This window comes from Eumetopias jubatus, unplaced genomic scaffold (assembly GCF_037043125.1).
Source record: "Eumetopias jubatus isolate StellerSeaLion01/CBP00866 unplaced genomic scaffold, mEumJub1_p1.0 scaffold_3, whole genome shotgun sequence".
In the NCBI taxonomy this organism is placed as follows: Eukaryota; Metazoa; Chordata; class Mammalia; order Carnivora; family Otariidae; genus Eumetopias; species Eumetopias jubatus.
This window is the reverse complement of record NW_028274809.1, coordinates 47,621,155-47,640,260: the sequence shown is the minus strand read 5'-3', so window position 1 is coordinate 47,640,260 and position 19,106 is coordinate 47,621,155. Positions and strand designations below refer to the sequence as shown.

The 19,106-nt window shown below is 40.2% G+C and overlaps 1 protein-coding gene across 2 annotated transcripts in view; it reads left to right on the top strand.

Moving 5' to 3' along the window:
- The first annotated feature begins 1,584 nt into the window (after window positions 1-1,584).
- ITGAV (integrin subunit alpha V) overlaps window positions 1,585-19,106 on the top strand; it is a 95,102-nt gene continuing 77,580 nt past the window's right edge. Inside the window, exons 1-2 of one of the 2 annotated variants that reach the window (XM_028122404.2) lie at window positions 1,585-2,053; window positions 13,374-13,504. In XM_028122404.2, coding sequence (XP_027978205.1) covers window positions 1,869-2,053; window positions 13,374-13,504 — 316 coding nt within the window. In that variant the 5' untranslated portion in view covers window positions 1,585-1,868. The remainder of the gene's footprint in view (window positions 2,054-13,373; window positions 13,505-19,106) is intronic. The other variant, XM_028122398.2, reaches the window with a different exon arrangement.

Genomic DNA, 19,106 nt, shown 5'->3' with positions numbered 1-19,106 from the left:
CCTGCTTGTGTTCCTGCTCTCCCTATCTCTGTCAAATAAATAAATAAAATCTTAAAAAAAAAAAAAAGTTGGGGAGTGGGAGGGCTTACTAAAACTAAACTGTCTGCCAAGTTTAAACCTCTACACTCTTCTGCCCTTCTTGTCTGGATGGATTTCCAAGGGGATTGGTTATCAGGCTTTTAAGAAATAAAAGCCCCTTTGAGCTTATGCCTCTTAGGTGCATCTGGAACACAGTGAGGGGAAAGGTACATTAGTATCTTTGTGTTTTTGTGTAGGATCATCTGTCTCACATGGTAATTTCCTTTTAGACAAGTGCTAGTCCGTGGTTTGTGAAACATGGGCAAGGTTTTGCTGCATATTTTTTTTAGACAAATTTAAGAATCAAAATATATAATGCAATTAAGTACTATAAATTCAAAGTAGACATTTCATTTCTCCTTATATACATATTCCTTCACAGGATTAATTAAAAGCTATGAGATTAATGTGCATTGTGATTGATTTTTAATAGCTACTTTGGGAAAATAATCCAAAATTACTGTTCTAGTACTTGTAAGTTGTTAAGGTCTATACAATGCATTTATACTCTCAGTCTTGTTCACCAAATTCTTCAGCACATGATACATAATATAGGAAAGTCACGTCCCTGGGCAAAGTTTACTCATCATTTCAACTCCATTCAACATTTTATTGATGGCTCACTCTGCCTGGCAAGGTGGTAGGACTACAGAATATAAAGAAAGAGGTCAGGGATCCTGCTCTCGAGTCTCTCAGTTGAACTGTCAGGAGCCTGGACGCCATGAAACACACCAAAAGCAACATGTCCAGAGCGGCCTTACTTCACTGGGGCACATTCCTTCTCCCAACTCTAAAATGATACTTCTACCCAAATGTCTTAAATCAGTGATAGTTATTCGAAATCACACGTCAGCTAATAAACTATAATAAGGTTTCGACTAGTTTGCCTTGATTTAAAACTATTACTGCCAATTCTTTGCTTTGCCGATCCTTCAAGTTCAGCTTTAACACAACTCGCCTCCAAGAGGCTGTGCTAACATTCTCGAAGTTTATAATTAAGTTCAGTGTGTGTGGGAGAGTGGGGGAGGCAAACGACCATTAATTATAGAGTTTCGTTTGTGAGAGCCTGCCAGGGTTTTAAGGAGCAGAAACCGAGAGGCGAATAAAGCTTTCCTCACTTCTAAACAAAAGTCGCACGCGAGTTCCCGGCGGGACCGGGGAGCGTGGGGTGCCCTTGGACGTGAGCGGGTTGGGATGCTCGGCCACCCCTTCGTCCATCACTAGCCCTCCGGAGCTGGGTCTGAGGCCCTCGTCCGACAGCGCGGTCGCTGCCGGGGACTCTGAGGGACGGCGGCCTTGGCACAGGCACCTCGCTCCCGGGACAGGAGGCGACACCGCGCACGGAAGTGCGCTCAGCTCTCCCCAGTCGCAGGGCGACTCTCCTCCTTCACTTCCTCCTGCGCGGCGGCCCGGCCTCCCGGGCCGGCCCCTCCCCCTTCACCGCCTCCTCCCGCCGCCAGCCGCCGCACTCAGGCGGGGGCGGCGGGGGGGGTGCGGCGCTCACCCGCGCAGTCCCCAGCCGGAGCCCAGGCGCTGAGCGGCCGAGCCGGAGGGAGGCAAGGGGCCGCCAGCGCTGCTGTCCCCGCCCCGCGCGCCCTGCGCCCCACTTCCCGGGCGGCCGCTCGGCAGCTCAGCCCTCCTGCCTCCTCCGGCGCTGTCCGGGACTCGCCGTGAAGCGAGTGACGGGCAAGTTTCGGCGTGCGAAGACGGCGGCGGCGGGCCGCGGACTCCGTGCGCTCCGGGAGGGGTGGCCGCGGCTCCGGCCTCGGCGCGCCGCGCGCACTTCGGCGATGTCTTCGCCGCCGCGGCGGCGGCTACGCCTTCGCCCTCGCCGCCTCCTGTTCCTTCTTCCCGGATTCCTGCTGCCTCTTTGCGGCGCCTTCAACCTCGACGTGGACAGTCCTGCCGAATACTCCGGCCCCGAAGGAAGTTACTTCGGCTTCGCGGTGGATTTCTTCGTGCCCAGCGCGTCTTCGTAAGTGGCCGCACTTGGAAGGGGAATCAGCCCCCTCCCCCACCGCGCGCACCCACCCTCCGTTTCCCGAGGGAGAGTCTCGGGGAGGAATCCCGGCGTTTGTCTGTGCCCTCCCACCCCCACCGGGGGGTTTAGGTTCTGGGTGGATGAAATATCTGGGGAAGTGAACCCCCGCGGCCCCCACCACCTCCCCTCAGTTCCCCCTCTCTCCTATCCTCAAGAGAAACAGCTTTGAGGCAGACTTGTGCTTAAAATTCGGGGGAAGTGGGAAAGCAACAAAGGCGGGTCCCGCCGGACTCCGCGCCGTCCCCGCTGGTGTCCCGGACTTGGACCTTCTCATTTCCGAACTTCTTTTTCTCGGGTACCAGTTCGCCTTCCCCGTAGCCTGTCTGCTTCACAGACTTAGACACCAGTCCCTTTCGCTCTCCCTGCACGAGCCCTCCCCCACACTTTCCGCCTCTCTGATTCTGTTTCTCATTTACTCCTTTTACAGACTTTCTGATGACTAAAGTGACCAGACGGTCGTAGTGAATTCATTGTGTCTTATCTCTGGTACTGACAGACCTTTGCACATGTGAGGGTGAACAGATGAATTGAGTGTGTCATGTGTTCTTTTTATAGTGATTCATTATTTAGGTCATTGTTCAGAAAGAACAAGGGTGTTTGCTGAGTTTTCATTCACTCCAGGTCATTTGAATACTGCACTATTTAAGAATTCAGTTACGTTTTCAAATTGCCAGCGTTTCGCGTTGCAAAAGGCCGTCAGGATTTGTAACAGAGTTAATGTCATTATTGGATTCAAAGTTGTCTCTGGCTTTAACGAACGCTGACCTCATTGTCACCACCTCACCCCCATATTAGCGTTAGAAATACTGATTTAATAAATGTTCACTAGATGTCTTCTGATGTTTAAATCTTATTTTCAAGAGGCAAAACTTTTCTTAGGGCTCTTTACAAGCTCTTAGAAATTGTAACTTTTTCCCCCTTCTACATTTCTCTATATTGAGGGGGGAGAGGGAGGCCAATTTTGATGGTCAGTACTTGGATAAGACCATTCTTTCAACTCATTCGTTCCTAATTTGAGGATGATCTAAATATTATTTCATGACTGTTAGAAGGTTCAGCAGGATTTATTCTTATTGTGCAAGTATTGATTACCATTCATTTTGGTGACAACCTTTGCAGCAGTAAATTGGTTGGAAGCAGTTAGTGAAAACTAGACAATTGTTTTATGTAGTGAACTCAGTTTTGTTGTCTCCAGTTTCAGTGCTTTCTGTTGAGCATAAATTTTCCAGAATGATAAAAAAATAATTGTTCAGCCATCAAAAGGAATGAGATCTGACGTGGCTGGAACTGGAGGGTGTTATGCTGAGTGAAATAAGTCAATCAGAGAAAGACATGTATCATATGATCTCACTGATATGAGGAATTCTTAATCTCAGGAAACAGTGTTGCTGGAGTGGTGGGGGTTGGGGGGGATGGGGTGGCTGGGTGATAGACATTGGGTAGGGTATGTGCTATGGTGAGCGCTGTGAATTGTGCAAGACTGTTGAATCACAGATCTGTACTTCTGAAACAAATAATGCAACATACGTTAAGAAAAAAGAAAAAGAAGAAGATAGCAGGAGGGGAAGAATGAAGGGGAGTAAGTCAGAGGGGGAGATGAACTATGAGAGACCATGGACTCTGAAAAACAAACTGAGGGTTCTAGAGGTGAGGAGGGTGGGGGGATGGGTTAGTCTGGTGATGGGTATTAAAGAGGGCACATTCTGCGTGGAGCACTGGGTGTTATGCACAAACAATGAATCATGGAACACTACATCAAGAACTAATGATGTAATGTATGGTGATTAACATAACAATAAAAAATTTAAAAAATATTAGGGAATCAAAACTGAATATTAGAGAATTGAGCTCAGACCCTTGAGTTCCACTGTGGGATGAGCAGTAACTGTTACCAGAGCAGACAGTACAATGAAAGCAACTTTCTGGTAATTAGTGGAGCTTGCAGTAGAGTCTATTGTTCCTTTACCTTGTGCCCACCAGGTCAAAAGCAAAAAAAAAAAAAAAAAAATGTTAACTTGGGCAACATTTTCTACCTTGTCTTTTGACTTAATCATTTTGTCAGCCTTATCTGTTATTTAAAATGTTTTTTGTTTCCAGATTTTTTTTTTTTTTTTTAGATTTTATTTATTTATTTGACAGAGAGAGACACAGCGGGAGAGGGAACACAAGCAGGGGGAGTGGGAGAGGGAGAAGCAGGCTCCCTGCTAACCTAAGCTGGATCCCAGGACCCTGGGGTCATGACCTGAGCCAAAGGCAGATGCTTAACGATTGAGCCACCCAGGTGCCCCTGTTTCCAGATATTTTGAAGTGTGTGCCTTTATGGTACAGATTTTAGTTCTCAGGGGTGCTCTTTTAGATTTAATTAATTTAAGAAATTCTGATAGTTTTAAAAATATGTATTGTCCTTTGTCAAGAGTTGGTACTTAAATTAGCAAGAGTTAACACTTAAATACTTCATAGTTGATGGAATGTTTTGCAAATGGTGGGAGTAATTCTGTGGCAGTCCTCTGAGTTTAGTAGTATAAAGATAACGACAAGATGATAAACTGTAAGTGTTGTTACTGTGGAAAATGCAGTAATATCGAACGGTTGGCATGAGATGTTGACTAGTTTTGATTACAAGGCTGGATGGCTAATCTTTGACTAATCATTACAGTCATTGAATATATTATGAACCCACAGGTTACATGACCTCTCATGTGGGCCTTCCATGGTAAGGTAAAATTGAGTTGGGTTTGATTCCATATAGTATTTTGAAATGTTCATCGGTGACTTTGTTACTGATGGACAAGTGAGCTCTAGATGTAGCCTACCTTAAAAATATACATCAATTTTGAGACTTTAAAAAAAAAAAACAAAATACATAGAAACAGATTTCTAGTTACTGAACTTTTCAGATTTAACAAAGATTAATGTAAAATTATGCTTAATTTTGTAAAGGATGCCTTTAAATTTAACAAGCATTGGAATCCAAGGTATATAAGGATGCCGTTTATATTAGCAGCTGCATTTATTGTTGTTGTTATTTGGTGTGATTATAAACTTCTAAAAGAAAAAGAAGAAAATGTTTGCTAATTAAAGATTCCTTTCTCCTGAAGGAAGAATGCCTGGATTAATGAGGAAGCAACAGTAATGAAGTCTTCTCCTGTCTCTTCTGGTTTCTTTTGGTGTCGAAATACCCACAGCAGGGGGGCGCCTGGGTGGCTCAGTCAGTTGAGCGCCCAAACTGATCCCAGGGTCGTGAGATTGAGCTGCGTTGGGCTCTGAGCTCAGCATAGGAGTCTGCTTGGGATTCGGTCTCTCCCTCTCCCCCTGCTCCTTTGCATGCTCTTTCTCTCTCTCTCTCTAAAATAAATAAAAATCAAATTAAATTAAAAAATAAATAAGTACTCAGAGCAATTATTTTAGATCTCACTTTGTTGTTATTAAAAATTGGTATTGAATTATTTCCATATTGTTGTGAAAAGTAATGAATCACTGTTTATTAAAGAAAAAGAAAAATAAATTAACTAAGGAAAAATATTAAGGTGAGTCCTCAAGAAAATCCCTCCAGTAATGAGTCCTAGGTTTAAAGTGAAAAGTCACAAAAATTGTGATTTAAAATATGGAAAAAAAAGTTAGCATTCCATAACTTTTTGTCTTGTGTGTGTTAATTTACAGTGACTATATTGCCAAACTTACATAAAATTTAAAGATCATATATAGGCCATGAAGTAGAGTCACATTTGTCTTATGGGGAATAATTGGAAAAATTAAAAATTATACCCCGGGTTTAATTATAATAATGATATGTTGGTTAGCCTGTTTTATAAATTACAAAGCACTTTTACTTATGTACTTAATGATATCTCACTTCACTCTATAGCACAAACCACCAGGGGAAGTAGGGAAGCGGATAAACTCATTCTTATGGATGAGGACACTGAGGCCGGAAGGGTTTTCAGTCTTTTTTTTTTTTTTTTAAGATTTTTAAAATTTACTTGAGAGAGAGTGTGGCAGAGGGAGAAGAACACTCCCTGCTCAGCATGTGGGGCTCGATCCCAGGACCCTGGGATCATGACCTGAGCCGAAGGCAGATGCTTAACTGGCTGAGTGACCCAGGTACCTTGGGTTTTCAATCTCTGTTTGGGTGGATTGATGGATAGGGGGCAAGGTGGGATCAAAAGACAGGCTATGAAATTTAAATTCCATTTAATTTTCCTGTTCAAATTTTAATTTTTAAGAAGAAAGTAATTGGATGATTTTCTTACTTACTCTTCAAATATAAGTTATACGGTTCTCATTTTACCTCTGTGTTTATTTTTAAATAATGCTATAATGAGCAACACTGGATTAGAATTCTTGCCTTTTTCCCTGTTAAACACTAATGAATCCTGGGGCCCTTGGGTGGCTCAGTTAAGCATCAGCCTCTTGATTCCAGGTCATGATCTCAGAGTGGAGAGATTGAGGCCCCAGTTGGGCTTCCAGCTCAGAGGGGAGTCTGCTTCTCACCTCCCTCTCCCTCTGCCCCTCCGTGCACTCGCTCTGTCTCTCTCAAATAAATTAAAAAAATCTTTTAAAAAAATAAACACTAATGAAGACTTATTTACAGTTCATGTTCCTATGACCCCAAGGACAAGATGAGGGTGAGTGTGCCCTTGTCACAGAAGGTCTTGCAGAACATTCGGTAGTTCTCCATCCTAACTTCCTGTTTGCAGCACCTGGAGAGCTTTTAAAATAAAACTGCTTCCCTGGCAGCATCTTGGATTTAAAAATAGAGCTCCAACTTCATATTCCAGCAGCTTATGGATCATTTCTCCTTGACTAGCCCATCTTACCTCAACGAAAAATGAGATCTTTTTCACCAAGTGGGGTCAGTTGCACCTTTGTTTCTATTAATGGTGCCATCATTTTCTCTGTTGCCCTGGAAATAATTTCATATTCCTCCCTCTCATTTTCTATTTTTCTTTGTCTCTCCTCCTGTACTCCGCTAATATTAGTCAGTGATTAGTCACCAGACAGAAGGTCCTAGAAATTCTTGGTTGTTAATGTTTCTTGCATTCATCTCTGCTTTCCATTTCGACTTCAGCCTCCTTATTTCAGCACGGTCCTGAGAGTGGTCTGTGGCACTCAGATCCTCATCACTTTGCCCATCATTTGGCTCTTAGATCTTAAGTGTTCCTAATAGTTTTATCTTTCTGAAGCATCTTTTTGATCTGGTATTCTACTAAAATTTCCTCAGCAGTGCTCCCGTGGCTAGAGAGAAACTCCAGACTGCTTTCCTTGGATGACCATTTCAATCTGTCACAGTCCACATGTCCTTTTCAATGTTCATGCACCATTTCTCCCCCTCACCATTGTTAACCATCTTCATAACCCTTTATAAAGGTGATGCCAGCTCATTTTTGTGAACTTAGTGTGGATCTGGCTATATTGGTTCTTTATTCTTATCATAAATAATATACATATATAGACTACAGCCTTATTATTTAAAAAGCAAACTCTCTGTTAATTTTCCTGATTAGGACCCAGGGTTTATAAGATCTTATAAAAGAAAACAGAAAATGCATAGAATTTACAGTTACTGTGCCTGTTTTACATCATATATATGTTGACTCTGTAGCATTTTTTTTTTTTTATGAAAAGTAAATCTGAGCCTGGAATTACAGCTCTGAAAAAACATTCATGCCGTGCTATTTTATACTCATTTTTCATATATGTATGATAATTTTTCAAAAGTTGCTTTTGATGAAGTCTCATTCATTGGTCCATCCAGAGTCAGCCAACTATATTAAACATGCTTTATCTTGGAGAAGTCCGTGCTGAAAGCAGCCAAGTAACTTAGTTCATTTGGAGGGTTTAAAAAAAGGACTTGTCATTGTTTGGCTGGTTGCCTCTCCTTGGTACTGAAGGTCACATTCCCTGAAGCAACTGCTCTTAAAGTACACTTTGGGTAGGAAGTGCATCCGAAGGGCATCCTCCTGGTTGGTTTCTCTGATCTCTTGTCTCTCTCACTTCCTCTTCCTTCTCCCTTCTCATCTCCCCTTTATCTTTTCCCACTTCTCCTCTACCTCGCTTCCCTCTTCTTCTTTTCCATCCTCTGCCCCCCAGCCTTCTCCCTGACTTTCTCCCCACGCCCTCTACCTCTTTCTTCTACTCCTCCTTCCTCCCCCAGCACACACTCTGCCCTTTATCTTTTAGAATTTATTGGCATAATGTTAATTAATAGTGTGCTCATGTATGTAAACCTTGATGTTGAAATCATATAATGGAAATTTCTCAAGTCATTTGAGAAGAATGGTGAGGATGAGCATCCTGATACTGTTCGTGGGTAAACTTTTTGGAGGGAGATGGAGTCTAGCAGGAGAAGGCTGTAGGCATATGAAACTCAGCTTCAGATTTTTGCAGCCAAGCAGTGAAGTCTCTTGTCAGCCTCAAGTAACCCTGTGTATGTTCCCTAGTTCTTCACTGTTGTCAGGAAATGTTGCAAGTACCCTATTTGGTACTCTTCTTCCTTTTTTTCCTCTTGAGATCTTGCATTTAAGTTAATTAATGGTCCTTTGAGGAAACAGGGGGAAAAAAAGCCCTTTGAAAACAGATTTTGGCTATTAAATTTCCTACTTTTTAATTCCAGTGCCGTCATCTTGTATTTTTATGATGCTTTCAGATTTTTCTGTTGTCTACTATCCACATTCAGAAATTTTTGAAAGTAATTATAGTGGACATTGTTATATAGAAGAGGAAAGTGAGGCTCAGAGATTCAGAAGTGACTTTCTGAATTAATTTATATCAGGTGATTGTAACCTATAGTATCAGACTGTCTGTTAGTGTTGCTTATATTGCAGAATTTTTTCAGCGCTGTAACTTGTCTTATCCTAACTAAGCTGTTGTAGACATTAATTCTTAGATGAACTTAGAGTAATAATTACTTAATTTTTATAAAACATTTCATTAACAGACCGTTCTATTATTGTGGCAGAAAGAAACATGACATAGAATTCACCTTCCAAATACACATCAACAGGCTTTTGTTTTCTGTAGTATGTGTTGCTTTTATATTCATTAATTTTCTCAAATATCCTCTTTTATCATCCTATACCCTAGTCTCTACAAATATTTAATTTTTCCTCTATACAACTCCCTCTTAGGACTTAACATTTATCTAAGGTAGTTTACCTTTTCCGTCTTTCTATTTTTCTCTTTTATAAACTTTCTGTAATACTGTAAGTAACTTAATATCATGTTGACACTTCGGACAAAGCGCTTTTATTCCTCAGCTCCCCCCCCCCATTAACCTAGCATTTACAAATTGACAATGCTCACACATTCCTTTTATATTATTCGACCTTTTCTGTGGCATTTCACCAATGTGCAAGACTGCACATGAAGGTACGCTTAGGAAAACATGATGAACACCCATATTAGTACATCTAATTACTATCATTTCATGCCTACAATGTGAAAATGGTCTGATGAAAAGCAGCAGCCTTGTTCCTGGTCTCATCCAAGGAAGGTGAGCTTTGTGTTGCCAGTGGAGTGCAGTTTTCATTCAGAACCCTTCTCCTGTGTCCTTTTTCTGTCTTTGCCTAAGTCCACATCCACTAGTAACTTCCCAGCCCTCGCTCTGTCTTATAGTGCCCAAGTAAAGAAGGTATCTGAAATCCAAGATTAAGAGGAGATGTTACATAAATTATTTTAAGGGTAATTTAAATAAGTGGATGTTTAATAGAGGATGATTTCTGCATTCTCAAGGGGTTGGTGATAGTGGAAATGGCCTATTTATACATGGCTGTTTTAAGATTGAGACCTGTAACTATCCAATTTACTTACTACTTACCTGTCAATTTAAAAAACTTTTCTTGGGGTGCCATGGTGGCTCAGTCAGTGAAGCATCTGCCTTTGGCACAGGTCATGATCTCAGGATCCTGGATTGAGCCTTGCATCAGGCTCCCTGCTCAGCGGGGAGTCTGCTTCTCCCTCTCCCTCTCCCTCCACCTCCCGCCCCTCCACCCCCACCTCGTGCTCTCACTCTCTCTCTCTCAAATAAATAAAATCTTAAAAAAAAAAAGAAAAAAACTTTTCTTGAGTGTTGGTTATGTGGCAAACACAAAGATAAATTAGAGTCCCCCACTTTCAAGGAAGCAATTTATTATTAGGTAGGAAGAATAAGCTTTGAAAAAAAATTATGAAAGATTCTGTAACATGCGCTGTGATGACAGTCCAGAAATGAGTTTTGCTTGTAGATTTCTAGGCACATCCTGAGAACCACCTTTTCTGTCCTCATCTGGAACCTGGCTATTATCCATAGCACTGAAATCATATGCATACCTGTGCTTGTATTATGCTTATTAGGACTATTGCAGGAATTGATCCCATGTCTTTTCAGGTAAAGACCTTGAAAAGTACACTTGTCTGAAATACTCTTTTTCCCTGTCATGTACTCAAAAATCATTTTATCCAGATGAATGGGGGAAGTCTTATGATTTTTGTGGCCAAATTTTTTGACCTGTTGAAATGGAAAATTTCATACATATATATGTAATTTAGCTGTTACCCAGCTCTACTGCAGTAAGGAGAGTATGACAACGCTTAGTGCTCTCTTATTCATGGGGGGTAAGGGCTCTCTTACTCATGACCTTATTTTATTTTTCCTGCCGAATGAAAACTCAGTTGGCTATGATGAGAAAGAGCCAGCATTGATGTTTTACTGATGCCAGATATGACTGCATAAAGCTTTATTAAACAGGGTGTGGTTCGGTTGGGAGTTTTGCCTTTATTTTGAGTATGGAAATATCAGAAAGCAGGATTCCTGTAACCCAGCCATTCATGCAGCCAGCTCTTGACTAGTTTAAGTATGATTTAGCAAATACCACCCAGAAGAAATGAAATTGAAATTGATAAATAAAGGTTAAAATGAGTACATCCCATATTAAAATGTATGTTCATAACTTTACAAAAAAGTGAAAGGCAATTAAGTATTTTCTTTGCTAGAATTTAAGTGACTGTTAATAAGGAAATGAAATAATGGTGATAGCATTTATTTAGGGCCTTCTGTATATAACTATATCCTGTTTTCTTTTATACTTCAATCAATTTCTTCTCATTCTGTTTTACTCTTTGCTGTTTCTCTGCCTGACTCCTAAATGCCATTGCTCCTCAGAGCTCGCTCTTTGGCCATTTTCCTTCTGAAGCTTCTCTCTGTGTGAACCCATCTATTCTAAGTTGACATTCTCAGTACATTATCTCTAAGGCAAAACTCTCTTCAGAGCTCCTGACTAGCAATTAGGTGTCTCACAGATGTTTCTGACTAACATTGAGAACTGAATTCTTGGTTTTCCTGTAAATACTTAATCTGCCTTCTGCTTCCCTATTCTTGAAGTTTTTTTTGTTCAGGAAATGGTTCTCCTATTCATGCACTCCTGAAGGAAACCCAGGTGACATTTTTTAATCTTCCCTTTCCCCCTTATGCAAACCACCAGCGATCCCTGTTCATTCTGCCCTCAGATATTTCCCAAGTCTGCGCACCTCTCTCTTTCTTCATCTGCCCTCCCAATCTAGGTCACTATCATCTCTCAGCTGCTAAATCTCTTGCTTTCCTTGTTCCATTTTGCTCCCTTCCCTCCTTAATCCTATTCCCAGAAGGCACCAAATTTAGTTTTCTTTATTAGATTGTATCATCCTTTTGCTTAAAAAAAAATTCCAAGGCTTCACATGGACCTTATGATAAAATCCAAAGTTTTACCCTATCTGAATTGCCCTGCTTAATTTAGCTCTTGCCAAGCTTCCCACCTTTATCTTCTGTCACTCTCAGCTTGCTCTCTTGCCTCAGCCACACCTCTTTTCTTGAAACTCTTGGAGACTAAGCTCTTTCTTGCCTAGGGTCTTTGTCCCACTGCCTGGGGTGCTCCCATCTACCACTTCATGCCACTCCCTGATCCCACCTTTCTCTGCTTGCCCCTGACCGCTGACACACAAACACTACTTGGTGACTTTCTAATCCTTTACATCTCGGTTTATTTAGAAATAAATTTCCTTGCTACTTTATCTAAATGAGGTCTCTCTTCATTCTTTACAGGAAACTTCCTTAGACTTTTCTTTATCTAAAGGAGGTCTTTCCCCTCCATTCCTTAAAGATAACTTTCCTTTATCTAAAGAAGGTTTCCTCTCCCTATTTCCAAATAATCTCTCTCAGTCAATTGTTGGTTTCCTTCAGAACACTTGTAACCATGACTAATTTCCTTGGTTATATTCTCCCCAAATGGAATGTAAACTCCACCAAGAGCAGAAACCAAGGTTGTGTTATTCATCTTGGTGCCTCCAGCACCCAGCACTGTGCTTTATGTAGAGCAGACACTCAATCCATTTCTTTTTCTGAATGAATAGGAAAAAAACTAAAGAAAAAGTCTCTTTTGATTAAAAACTCAACTCCTGATTATTCTGTCTTCTGCTCATTTTATCCTGATAAGAAATTGAATACTGATCCTATTCTTTGGCCAGGGATTGATTAATCCTCTGAAGAGAGAAATCTGATAGTCACTTAAAATGAAATAGAACAGTTCTGAAACAAGTTTTCCAAAAGGAAAAATATTAATATTTAGAATTGCCATACTTTATTTTTTTTAAGATTTTATTTATTTGACAGCACAAGCAAGGGGAGTGGGAGGCAGAGGGAGAAGCAGGCTCTCTACTGAGCAGGGAGCCCTACGTGGGGCTCAATCCCAGGACCCCAGGATCATGACCTGAGCAAAAGGCAGATGCTTAACCTACTAAGCCACACAGGCATCCCATAGAATTGCCATACTTTAGAATCATTTATATATATATATATATTTTTTTTTGTTTAGCATTCAAGATATAGAAAGTCTATAGCTGACCACAAAAACAGACAAAAACGCCCAAAACACAAAATATAAAAACCAAAAATCAAAACAAAATGTTCCAGACTCCAGCCAGCATGCATTTTTCACAGCTTTTTTGACATGTAATTGACATACAATAAACTGTATATATTTAAAGTGTACAGTTTGACCAGCACACATTTTTAAATGAGATGTAACCCTGGAGTTTGCCTTATGTTTTTAGGATGAGTAACGATGTTAAACAATGTATGTATGTAAGAACACCAGATGAATCTAGAAGATTGGTTATGCGCTCCGTGAATGGTTTTAAACAACGTTGTGAATAATAGCAAGAGAATGATTACTCTTCCTAAATTAGAAGTTATTGTTTATGCTTTCTGCCAGTTAAAATCTTATCTTCCCCATTCGTGTTTTAGCAGGATGTTTCTTCTGGTAGGAGCACCCAAAGCAAACACGACCCAGCCTGGGATTGTGGAAGGAGGACAAGTCCTCAAGTGTGACTGGGCTTCTCAGCGCGGGTGCCAGCCAATCGAATTTGATGCAACAGGTAAAGGTTGAAGCAGGGGTCCCTTTTCTTAAATTTATACTATTTGATATTTCTCCCCCTTTTCCCTTCCCTCCTATTGGGGAGCAAGAACGCTTGTCTCCTTTAAAGGTCCTTCTAGCTGGACTAAGAATCAAATTGATAGGAGACAGATTAACAGGAAAGAATCAGATTTAATAGGTGTAAGTGCCAGGAGACCACAGAGACATGGAAATTCCAAAGATAGTCAGGCAAAATGAGGTATATACGTCATTCTGAACTAAGAAAAGGGGGTAGGGGTCTGGAATTTCAGAGGAAAGGAATGCATTTCATGGAGTGATAAGAAAACCAGATGTTTGGGGTGCCTGACTGGCTCAGTCGGTTAAGCTCTGCCTTTGGCTCAGGTCATGATCCCAGGGTCCTGGGATGGAGCCCCAAGTAGGGCTCCTTGCTCCGTGGGGAGCCTGCTTCTCCCTCTCCTTCTGCCCCTCTCCCTTGCTCATACTCATGCTCTCTCCCTCTCTCAAATAAATAAATAAAATCTTAAAACAAAACAAAACAAAACAGAAGAGCAGATGTTTGATAATTAGATGTTTCCCCTACCATACGTATGGGTCAGCTAAAATTTATCTCTGTTAATAACTGTTATTCTGGGAAAGACCTTCAATTTAGCTTCTTCTGTGTGGTTAAGGGAAGGACAAAAAAGTTTCTTTTGAACCTGCAGGATCTCAAGTGCCTTCAGCTCAAAATAATCCATATGCCAGAGTGGTACATTCGGCAGTGGGGGGACAGCTGTCCTGAATCCTTTCATTCCACCCATCTGATATTTTTTAATATCATTTAATTTTTGAAAGAACTTACTTTAACTGAAATGTAACTACTTAATAAAACAATGTATATAAGCAACTCACATCCCCAGAGAAAGTTACATGAAGACAAAAGACTTAAATTATTTTCTCTTACAATTTTGTGGTATATAAAAGCCTTAAAAATACATTGTATTTTCACTGTTTTGGGTGTCTTCAATTTCAAACTAATAGTGTTAGTCCATAGAAATCTGGGGAAAATCTATTAAAATGTTTTTGTACCTCTTCTAAGAAGAGGGAGCAAGGCTTTCTGTCCTTTTCTCTGTCAGAAAAATTAAAGAATGACTCTCTGACAATTGTAGATCAACTCCCTAATCATGAAATCTAAGCCTTGAGTGGTACTACCAAAACCAGTTGAGTCTTTTATATTCAAGGAGATTTGGTTGACTTAAAAATAAAACTTACCCCACATTTATTGGGTAAATTATACATTATGGTTTGGATAACATTAAAATTTTATCTACAGAGATAAATTTCTGTGTCAGTCAGGATTATGGTAGAGAGGAGAAAAATTGCGCAAGGAAGATGAGAAGAAATAAATTGAGTTTTAATTTATATCTGTGAAATAAAATATATATAATCCTGTACACATTTGTATTGGTATATTTATCTACATTTGTGAAAACTTAGAGAATCTTCGAAGAAATAATGTGACATTGATCTGGTAAAATAGTTTTACAAAATTTTTTTAGCAATTTGGATTTGCTGGGCTTTGATAGAATACTTTAAGGTAAGCCTGAAGATAACTAATTTTTTTTTCCATATTATTTCCTGCTAGTTCTAAAATATATTAGTTCTGGGAATTATATTAGTGAAACAGGAATCATGATGTAGACTGTTCCGTTTGACATCCTGATCAGTGCCAAAATGAGTGTCAGTCATTAACTAACTCTTAATAGAAATCAGGTCATGTTTGTTTTTTTCCATTTGAAATCATCTACATTAAACCCTGTTGTTTTTTCCATACATGGCTGACATTTGGAAAACCCCAAGAGTATGTAAATAGGCTTAACTTTATCACAAATGGAGAAATACCAGTGATTCAAAATATTAATGGTCAGGGCATTTATATTTTCTAACAAAATGGAAATAATAAAATGAAACTATAGTTCAGTTGTTATAGGTTGTACTGTTCAGATATAATTCTGTATTCAGCACCATAGGTTTTTATGCAGTATAAGATAATTTATTACTTTTTTGAAATCCAGCTTTATATACTATTTTGTTTATTGAAAAAATAATATATGTACTTGGTCAAAAAATTTCAAATAGTCCAAAAGGGTATACAGTGAAATATAGGAGTCTCTAACATCAGCCTGCTTAGAGGCAATTGCTCTCCACAATTTTTTTTTAGAATTTTCTTATTCTTACATATGTGTATATCCTTCAAAAAAAGAACCCCTCGCAAATAATAATATACTAAATATTTCTGGTTGGCACCTGACTCTTTCCCACCCCCTCCAGCAATATAAATCTTTTGTAGATATTTCCTTTCCATATTGATATATATATAGATTTACCTCGTTCTTTGCAAATCACTGATAGTATTTTATACTTTAGTATATATAACCTAGTTTATTTAACTCATATTTCCCATTGCTGGACATTTAGGTTGTTTCTAGTCTTTTGTAAATATAAACACTGTAGTAGTGAAAAATCTTGTACTCATGTATTTGTGCAAATGTGTATGTTAGATAAAGTCCTAGCAGGGGATTTTTAAATATGTATATTTAAAGTTTTGATAGATACTGCAAATTACTCTTCACAGAGGTTTATGCTCCTTCAGTTATGTTTTCTGATATCCACGACAGCACCATTTATCACCATATTTGGCTTTGGTCAGTTTATCTTTGTCAATTTTATATTGTATGTTCTTTTATATATTATGTATCTATATCATATATTACATTTGTTATATTGTTTTATATGGTTATGTTAGTTTGCATTTCTTTAACAGAAAGAGAAGCATCTTTGCATTTGTTTGTAAGCCCTAGTGTTCTTTGTCCTGCATGCCAATTTTAATATATTTGCACATATTTTCTATTGATTTGTGATTTTAAGAAATGAATCTCAGTTGATGGCATTCCATCCTTTTGGTTGCTCAGGCCAAAAACTGGAGTTATGCTTGACATTTTATGTGTCGGCAAATCAAAATCTAACTGCTTCTTGACATTCTGTTGCTGACATCCTGGTCTAAGCTACCATTGTCTCCCGCCTGGACTGTTGTCCTGGACTCCTGAATTAGTAGGGGTGCTGCCAGGAAAGAGAGGGTATACTTAAATTGGGATAGTTTGAGGAGCTTTTAAGTAAAAGGACTATTTACAAAAAGTACTGTGCAAGGTCTCATTAAAATTGGGCCTTTAGGCCTGAGGGAGATAGGAAAGGGAGCAGTTAAGGAAAGGGAGCAATTAACCCAGAATCCAGATGATTAGGTGGAGAGAGCCACAAGACAGGAGTTGTGGCTTTTGTCAGAGGGCAGTGGCCAGCCCAGAGTCACTGGAAGGGAGGAGCAGGGTACTGAAACCCTGACCTCACCCTCCTTCCTCCCTGTGATCCTGCATGTGCTCCCCACTGTGATCCCTCTGGGGGCCAGCAGGGGGGGCAGCCCGTAAGTTCCCACTGGCCAGCATCCTGGGCAAAGAGCAGGGTGCATAGGGAACCTGGAGGGGCAGTTGGAAGAGAGCTGGCACATCTCACTGTTCGCCCCACTTCTGCCCTGGATACCCCCGGACTGTTCTCTACAGCAGCCAGAGTGATTCTTTTGACAAAAACATTCAGATTATAATGCCCCTGCTCATATTCCACTAGTATCTTCCTATTTGTCTCGTAGTAGCTGAGAGGCCCCTGAGTATTCCAGCCCACTATTTGTATCTTCACCTTCATCTTCTATTCTCCCCTCCATTTTCTTCCAGCCTCACTTCGCAGGGGCTCATAAACAAAAGACACATTCCCACCTCACCCTTGCGTGGGCTCTTTCCTCTGCCTGGAACATTGTTTTCTCAAATGTCCGTTGGGTGCCCGCTCCACCTTTAGCTTCAAAAATTGCTCAAATACCATCTTCTCAGTAATTCCCTGACCATCTTATTTAAAATTGCAATTGCCCCTTTCCCACTTTGTACTCTGTCCTTTTTTTTGCTTTATTTTTCCCTGGAGTGCTCACATTGCTATATAAGGTATTTATTTTTAGTTAATGTCTCATTCTCTCAATTAGTTTGTATGTTCCATGAGGACAGTTTTTTTTTGATTTTTGTTTTTTTAATCTCTTTTATTCACTGCTGAAACCCCAAGGCCTAGAACAATGCCTGTTGCCTAGAACAATGCCTGTTGCCTAGCACAAGTTGGGGCTCAGTAAACTGGATGGGTGAATGAATGAATGAATCATAAGAACTTTTACTATAGTTAAATAAAGTTCTTTAGCTATATGTGTACAGATATGTATTTTTGGTCTGTTTTCTTTTTTCCTTATATTTCTGTAATCATTTTATATAGAGACTTCCCTCATGAAAAGAATATACAAATTAAGACTTCATTTTTTACATTCGAATACATTCACTTTTAACATTAGAATTTTTGTCCACATAGTGTTCATTTCAATTTAAGAAAAGAGGACACTATAGTTTGCAGTAATCTAGTCAAGATAATGTGTATCTAGAAACAGACTGTGTCTTGACTGTGGAAGAAATGCTTATAATTTAAGCGTCTCCTAAACTTGCCTTACACCTCTCTCCTGAGGAGCTCTCACTCCATCCAAGCCCAGACACATAAGCATCTCTGCACCACAAATGTCTTTTATCTTTTCCAGCGTCTCAAAGAAGATAGTGGCTTTTCTGTCTGTCTTTTGTCATCTCAGTCACATGTCAAGGGAAACAGTAGCTGAGGGGATGAGTGTGGTTTCTTGAGGTGGCCGGCCTGGGCTCAAACACTGGTCCTGCCATTTGTAGCTGTTTAACTTGCACGGGTTACTGTCTTCTTCCTGGTGCAGTGTCCTCCTCAGGCCTTCTCCTGGGTATGCGTTAAACTGAATGAGTTAAAAATGTGTGAGTTCAGACGTGTAAGGTGCTTGGTACAGGGACTGGCACATCACAGTGGCTCAGTAAATGCAAGCTGCTTTGTATTGTTATCACCTGCTCCCTCAGCCCTTCTCATGGACCCTGCCTGTTCCTTCGTTTATCGCTCTGTCCCTGCTTTACGTTTGCCCTTTTTCTTTTTTTCTTTTCTCTTTTAACTTTCAAACATGTTTAAACTGTTTCTACCTGAAAAACTAATCAAAACAGCTTCTCCTTGAACATTATCTCCTCTTATTTTCCTTTCTCTTCGTCACATGCAGGATATTGAATCCTCTTCATCACTTCCCATGTCCAGCCACTTTAGTCTGGCAAACCATCTGTGACTCCAACTGAAATCATTAGTGGCTGCCTACTCAGTGGGCCCTTGGGATCCCTCATTTTATTGCACCTTTCACAGTTTGCCCCACTGACCACTCCTTCCTTGTTTTAAAGTCTCTGCTCTTTGTCTGGAACTATCGTGTCCCCTTATTGTTCCAAACCTTCTTGATGCTATAGTTGAGTTTGCCCTGTGACTCTTTTCTCTTCACTTACTTTATATTTGCTATATGTTGTAGTGTCTTGAAAAGAGAACAGGCCTTTCCAGTGTTGGTTGGAAAAATTACCTCCCTTTCTGACATTCTGTAATACATTCCTGGGGTGATCCTGAAGAATTTAAATTAGGTAGTTTATCTGCTACTTTGTTGTGTTTCTGGG